The 8,211-nt window shown below is 35.2% G+C and overlaps 1 protein-coding gene across 1 annotated transcript; it reads right to left on the bottom strand.

Moving 5' to 3' along the window:
• Nucleotides 1–6,765: 6,765 nt before the first annotated feature.
• Nucleotides 6,766–7,982, bottom strand: LOC145090267 (F-box protein CPR1-like). Its single transcript, XM_079028561.1, has one exon. The coding sequence runs from the start codon at nt 7,957–7,959 to the stop codon at nt 6,796–6,798; it is 1,164 nt and encodes a 387-aa protein (XP_078884687.1). The 5' UTR covers nt 7,960–7,982; the 3' UTR covers nt 6,766–6,795.
• Nucleotides 7,983–8,211: the final 229 nt, after the last annotated feature.

Consider the following 8,211-nt stretch of genomic DNA (forward strand, 5'->3'; position numbering starts at 1 on the left):
TCGAAGTAAGTATTCTGTCTAAGTCCTACTAGTCTTTTACTCCTGTTTCTCACCATCCTTATTTCCAAAATATAGGTAGCCTCTCCGAGGTCCTTCATAGCGAAGCACTTCCCAAGCCATGACTTTACTTCCTGTAGTGCTAGGATGTTATTTCCTATGAGTAGTATGTCATCCACATACAATATAAGGAAGCTAACTATATTCCCACTGGATTTGACATATACACATGATTCATCCTCGCTTCGTAGAAAACCAAAATCATTGACTTTCTCATCAAAACAAATATTGCATTTGCGAGACGCTTCTTTCAGTCCATAAATGGACTTCTCAAGCTTACACACTCTATTGGGATGCTTCGCAGTAACAAAACCCTCTATCTGAGCCATGTAAACATCCTCAGCCAACTTCCGATTAAGGAAAGCAGTTTTGACATCCATCTGCTATATTTCATAGTCATGAAATGTAGCAATGGCCAACATGACCCTAATAGACTTTATCTTCGCAACCAGTGAGAAGGTCTCATCATAGTCAACTTTAGGAGTTTGAGTAAAGCCCTTTGCAACCAGTCACACCTTATAAGTGTGGAAATTCCCATCCATGTCAATATTCTTCTTGAATATCCAATTGCACCCGACCATCTTACGACCTGGTACATTGTCAACCAATTTCAAAACTTGGTTGTCATACATGGACTGAATATCGTTTTCCATCGCCTCTTTCCACTTTGAAGTCTTGGGGCCTGCCATGGCTTCCATATAGCTATTAGATTCATCCAAATTTATTAGTGTACCATCAGTATCACCCTCACTTTTTATATGAAAACAATACAAAACGGGTGGAACACTAACCCTACCGGAACGTCTAAGAGGTAATGATTCGTCAATCGGTTCAACCAGAGTTTCCTCCGTTGGTTGAGCGCCTCCCACTCTCCCATTAGCTAATGACTTCTCGTTCTCGGAAAACCCCTCTCCTCGCAACGAAGACAACATTGTCACTCGGTCTATAGAAGATATATCCAAAGGACTTCTGCGGGCAGCTGATGAAAATACACCGCTCATACGAGGCTCGAGTTTGTCGTGAGTCACTCATCTTATGAAAGCCTTGCAACCCCAAACCTTGATATGTGCCAACGAGGGAGCTTTCCTTGTCGACATCTTGTGAGGTGTATTGGCAACCTTCTTCGTAGGGACTAACTTAAGGATATGGGCAACAGTCTCTAAGGTATACCCCCATAATGAGATAGGTAGTGAAGCATGACTTATCATGGAATGAGCCATGTCAAACAAGGTTTAATTATGCCTCTTAGCTACACCATTCAACTGCGGTGTCCTAGGTGGCGTCAATTGCGAAACGATTCAGCATTCCTTGAGGTAGTCATGGAATTCAAGACTTAGGTACTCTCCACCTCGATCGGATCGAAGCATCTTGATTTTCCTGCCCAACTGATTCTCCACTTCTCGTTTAAACTCTTTGAACTTTTCAAAGGTTACTGACTTTTGCTTGATTAATTAGATATACCCATATCTGCTATAATTATCGGTGAAAGGCACATAGAAGCATTTTGCATCCCTTGTGGTGGATCTAAAGGGTCCACACTCATCGGCATGTATGAGATCCAGTAAACCCTCACCACTTTCACAAGTGCCAGTAAAGGGTGACTTAGTCATCTTTCCATGTAAACAAGACTCGCACATGTCATCGTCCTTAAGGTTGAATGACTCCAAAACTCCATCCTTTTGGAGTTGGGTTATGCGTTTCTTGTTGACATGTCCAAGACGACAATGCCACAAGCCTGCTTTATCCATACTATTGTAAGAATCAATACATAACACATCATTTCCTAAATTATCTACAACCATCACAGTTTCATATATTCCTTTACAAGGCGATGCTTCAAAATATAAAACACAATTAAGATAAGGATAAATAGAACCCTTTTCGTTATCAAATGAATATCTAAATCCTTGTCTATATAAACCATGAAAAGAAATGATGTTTCTTTCCATATCTGGCGAATAGCAACAATTATTTAAATCTAAACTTAATCCATTACTAGGAACTAAGGAATAAACTCCATTCTTGGAGACAGGCGACAATCTTATGTTTCCCATGATTAGATTTATCTTCCCATGCTCCACATCCATATTTCTTCTTAGTCCATGCAAATCAGAACATATGTGAGAACCATATCCTGTATCAAGAACCCAAGAAATATAATGTGATGGTTCATTAGATTTAATAGTTTAAATACCTACAAAGGAAAACTTGATCTTCCCATCCTTGATAGCTTGCAGATACTCTAGGCAGCTTCGTTTCCAATGCCCTATCTTGTGGCAGTGGTGGCACTCTGCCTCCTTAGGGTTAGAGTTGGGTTTAGTAGAACCCAACTTGGTCCCACTAGAAGAGGTACCATCTTGGGAATTTCCTTTGTGGTTACTCTTTGAGGGAGCCTTCTTCTTTTTAACCTTCCCTTTCCCTATTGCCAAGACAGGGGCAGCAGCAGGAGCAGGAGTTGAGGCAACAGACTTATCTTTGAGATTTCTCTAAGGAGTCCTTGGCAAGCCTTGAAGCTTGCTCAAAGTGACCTCTTCCTTATTCATGTGGTAGGTCATGCGGAACTAGTTGTAGTAGGGAGGCAAAGAGTGAAGGATAATGTCGATTGTCAGCTCTTCATCGAAGTTAACATTTAACTTCAGCAGGTGATCAACATATCTCTGCATCTTTTGTAGTTGAAAAATTCACTTGAATTGTAAGAGTGAAGTATATTAGTCATAGATTTTAGTTGGATCCAAGTTTCTACATGATTTTGACGTGATTTGTATTGCTAAGTCAAATGTATGAGGTGTGTATTTGATTTATGCAAAGGTGTTCAAGCCGAAGAATGACCTGAATTTGCAGTTGTCACACATAAGTGGCTCATTAAGTGATACCTTGGTTCATCAGGAACTAATTGGTGCATCTTTGAATCAAGACGACACATCTTGATCAAGGGATGACACATCATCACTTAGGATGGCCTATACTCCTTAAAAAAAACATATCTGCTTCACAAATGAAGCATATTCCTTCTAGTTTGCGAACCTCTTTCACAAATGGTACACTTGCTTCCCAAGATGGCATACCTTGACTAATACGTGGCACATCCATGCATAAGATGGCACATCTTGATCATAGATGGCATATTCATGCATATGGATGCTCCATCTCACTTCTAGGTGCATGTACACCCACCAGCCCAAGAACTGGCGGAGACGTTCCTATAATGTGCATGGGTTTATGTATGCGTTTAAGTTGAATTAATTGATTTAGTATATAAAACTCTTTTTATGGTAAAAATAATGGCTTATCTTGCAAACCTATACCACGCATGGGTTTATGCATGCCTTTAGGATAATTATGATTGCCACTAGTTTGATGTGTTAGTTTATCAATTTGGATCATGGAGACTTTTTCATAGGTAGGATATGTAGTACCCCTATATCAAATGTGATCCCTTTGGCGGTTGCATGGATGAGGATTAATCATTTAAGGCCATGCTAATGTGTGAACGTGATTGTGGTTACCACAATATGCATATCAACTTACCATTTTTCAATAAAATTCTATTAGTTAATATATTATCATTAACACTGATTTATTAGTATGTGTAAAAACATTGAGACCTTACAACCTACTCACACGGAGCATGGTGCTTTGTGGTCATCTGATAGTTAGTCATGGATAGAGATGACTAATTTACCTCTTTGATGTATTACATTTAAGAAATATGTGCATGTAATGTTGTAACTAGCATGTTTCGTTGTTGGAATATAACAAAGAAAAATAAGGGAATATAATATTTATTCAAATTTAAGAACAAATTTAATCTATACATAACTAAGGGTTTTGTTTATAAAACTGTAAGATATTGTTGACTATGTTCTTGACAAACTTTTACTTTTGATTTAGACTAAAACTTATTGGTAGTTTATGTGTGTGTTTTGATAATGCATTGACATTTGATGTCATTTTTTATAACTAACTCTAATGAAAAACATCCTTATGTATTTATGTTGACCAGTTCCATCTATCCATGTACGACAATCATCAGTTAGTGCACATCATATCGTAGATAAACTATCATTAAAATTAGACTCTCTGTAAGTTTTGCATGTATCGCATAATAAAAATTCAATTCTCTCTTGGTTTTTAATCTATTCTTGTGTATTCATCTACATATACCAACAACAAAGCCCAGGATATCCATTGAAATGGAATGAGCCCAATCAAATATGATCTTGATATTAGAGAAATTATGAAAATTTTCGATTGGGTTTCCATATGAAAGTATAATACCATCAACATGAATTTTCCCTCATAGATTGTTGATTCATCATCCTCAAAATGTTGGAGTAGGATTAATAACAACCTTACCTTTATACCCAGAGCCACCCTTGTCTACATGCCCATTCTAAGAATGAACCTGATTCAATGTCATCGGTAATAAATGTCATATTTGTTTAATTCCAACATTAGACGACCCATTACCAACATAATGATTTTCCATTACAAATCGATTAATTTCGGTTGCAAAACATAATTAACAACAGACAGCAGTATTGTGTTATGTGTTACGAGTCAAACTGTGAACAAAACTGTTAAAATATTTGGGATCACTATCATCAATAATTTGCATAACTATTTTTGATCGATGACATTTAAAAGTCAAATTTATCTAATTAATATGTAATCTGGACTTCGAAGCAACCAATGTAATCATCCCAAAAAGTTGATATCATTGGTTGAAATCTAAAACATAATATGTGTAGTTTGAAGAAATTTAGTGCGTAGATCCTTTAGCTCTCTCTTAATATCCTCTACTACTAACATGTACTCTAAAATACTAATTATACAAACTCATTTTCAGGAATAGAAGTTTTATGGATGGTGAGAAACTATGTTCAAATAGGAGCAATGCAGCACCAATGATAATATAAATACCTTACTTTTTTACTCTACAATGAGCCTACATTTTGAAATGCATTCCATAATAAACTTATATATGTTGTTAAATTCTGAAGTGTAATATGTCATATTTAGCCAACCACCATCTACTACGGAATGACATTTACTAGTCCGGAATGTTGCATTCCAGAAATATCGGTTATGCTACTAGTTTTGTAAAATTGGTAATACTTATTAATATTGTCATTTATATGTGTTAGTTTAGTTAATTTCCTTAATAACAACAAAATAAATGTTGCAAAATAGTATCAATATTATAGCTATTTTATCGAAATATCTCAAAAGTTTTTTTTTAAATAGATTTAGTCATTCAAATTTATTTTTTTAGAATGGGAACATTTGTGGTACTACTACACACAATATTTTAAATGGCAAAATGCTGAAAGACAACCATTTATCTATGAGCATTTGAAAAGGCCTATATATTTTGTTTGTATATAGGAAACCTATATACATTTTCAGTTAGCTTTCAGATCTATCAAAATATCTGATTTTTAAAGAAGTTACCAGTTGTTTTATGCCATAGAATTTATCTTATTCATTTTTAGATTCACATGTAAAACGATAAACCATGTCACTTATCTTTGGTTGAGTAATGGTCATTGAGTAATTGATCTATTTCCCACGTTTTACCTCAAATAAAAAGCAATGTCATTTATTTTTGTTTTCATGTAAACTAAAAAACAAAAAAGATAAATGTCATAACACAAAGCAAACACTAATTCATAACATAACCAGAAATTTAGGTTAATGTGAAAGGTAACGGGAAATATAAGAGTTTTTCTACACATAAAAAAACGTAAAGGTTTTCTGAATATCGATAGATAAATAATTGTGTGTGTGTGTTTTTTATACATTTTGCCCTATTTTAAAACTTTGTTTTTTAGTTGACTCGGTGTCGTTTACAGGTCACGAATCAACAGGTTCAACCGGTTGAATCACCAAATAGATATGATTTTCAAAATTTTATTGTAAAGCATAAGATATAAGCAAACTTTCATACTGTAACAAAATTGTTAATTAAAATGAAATGACACATAATATTTTGGCCGCAATTTGTGAACATTTTATAACTGTTTGATGGTTTATTTTAACTTTTAATAATTATAAATTTATATCATATCTACAATTTTAAGATTGAGCCAAATATGTCAAAAAGTAAACATAAGCTACAATATTGATTCATAAATAGGATCAACCTACCACTCGTTGGTTCAACGAGTTTTTTTGGTAAACTTGGTCGGTTGAATCAAGTTCGCCAATAAACAAAAACCTGCTCACTTGTCCCGTTCTTTGATGCATGTCACTCACAGACCAATGTTGTTGATAGCTAGCTTTGATCAATGGCATGAAAACATATTCGAAAATTTTCCAATAAACAACAATTAACTTTTATCTAGTTATTATGAAACTTTGTTCCATTCTACAAATTCGTATATAATTAGAGAAAATATTATCCTATATAAAATCAGTGCACATATGGATATATAATCACCCCTACACACAGTTTTGATTTTGTGGTTAATGAACAAACTATATAGCTAAATGAACAATTCTCATCAGAGTTGACTATTGAGAAGCATAGGGAATGACGCCATAAACCAAATTTCATACATCCTATAAAGCACGGATGGCAAGAACCAACAACCCGATATTACAAATGTGAGATTTAACATCAATAATGTTACAAACATTGAATAAACAGTTAAACGGACATCAAATTATATATGATGCATCTATGTTTTAAAAAACTTCAACTAATTTGCAAATATTTTCCTTGAAATTCGTATGTCAATAGCTACTACAATCAGAACTACCGAGCAAAACTAGTGTTTCAATGTAGGAATTCACTGTGAATGAAGACCCACTAATCAGATTATTGCTTAGTTCTGAGTTAGGCTCATAAACAACAAGCTCTTCAGTTGAGTCAAAGACATACTCTTGGAGTTCCATAATAGGTCCTCCCTTCCTGTTAAAACCCACTGCCCTCATCAAGTCACCTGGTGCCTTGATGGTGAAAAGCTTAGTAAACGATCTTTCTACACCACGCTCCACCATCCATACAATACAACAAACTTGCTCCACATCGGTTGGATCATATCCGCGTCTATTGTATTCAACCATGACAAGAGACTCCCTTAACTTAGAAACAGAAAACTGTGAGAGAGGGAGGATAGCTATCCTATCGGGGAGGTCTACTACTTCAAAATTCTCATTAGTTAGATCAAATGACATAATCAGATTACGAGTTTTTAACACACTATCCACAGTTGCACAATCTACAGCACACCAGTAGATAGACTTACCAATAACCACCTGGGGCCCTATAATATGTGTTGATATGCTCGGGAGATTGCCAGATAGACTTGTAAATTTCCCCGAACTCAGCTTATAAACCTTAACCTCCCAAAAGTTGCCAATTTCGCTTTTCAATTCACTCCCCCAACCCCAACGCATTTGAGTGATGTGGACGATCTTGGTATCAATAGTGAGAGGACAAACTCCAAAACCAAGAACGATTTTATGATTCTTATATAACATATCAGGCAGAGGAATAGCTATTGATTTTCTAATGGAAGGATTCAAAAGAACAGCCATCCTCTTTCTATTATTATAGCTGGAACCAGAAAGCTGATAACCTTTGAAACACAACAAGCCATAAGAACTACCAACTATGTGTGGATGTCTAACGGACAGGGGAAGAGAAGGAACAAACCTATGTTGGGGGAAAGAGTCATCATCGAGAAAAGAAATATATTTATCTTCTTTTGTGTCTGTGTACGATACAAACAGATGTTGTGGCTGAGAATGGCTGACGCTGTGAGCAGCAATAAACTCTGAGCTGTCGATCAAAGACTTCCATGTTCTTGAGACGGATCTAAACTGAATCAATGATTTGATTGGAAGCCTTTTTAGGATTGCCTCTTGGATATGGAAAGGCACTTCGTCAGACATTTTGCATTTTGGTGTCGTTGGTATTTGATATTTAACAGTTTATATAACTGAGGATTTTTAACCTCTACCGTACTAAAACCACATGGACAGGAATAATTGAAGTTCGTTGACAATGAATTAAGAGATACTTAAATACAATTGGTAATTAAATAATTATTACTTTAAAAAAATATAATTTTTTCCAATAACTGGAATGCATGAAGTGGCTCAATAATGCAAAATCAAATAATAACATATAAAACTAAATTATTA

Source organism: Lactuca serriola, chromosome 2 (genome assembly GCF_051521515.1).
Source record: "Lactuca serriola cultivar US96UC23 chromosome 2, Lser_US96UC23_V15, whole genome shotgun sequence".
NCBI classification, from domain to species: domain Eukaryota; kingdom Viridiplantae; phylum Streptophyta; class Magnoliopsida; order Asterales; family Asteraceae; genus Lactuca; species Lactuca serriola.

What these genes read in the sequence shown, in the direction of transcription:
- LOC145090267 (XM_079028561.1), bottom strand. Translation starts at nt 7,959, where the DNA reads ATGTCTGACGAAGTGCCTTTCCATATCCAAGAGGCAATCCTAAAAAGG.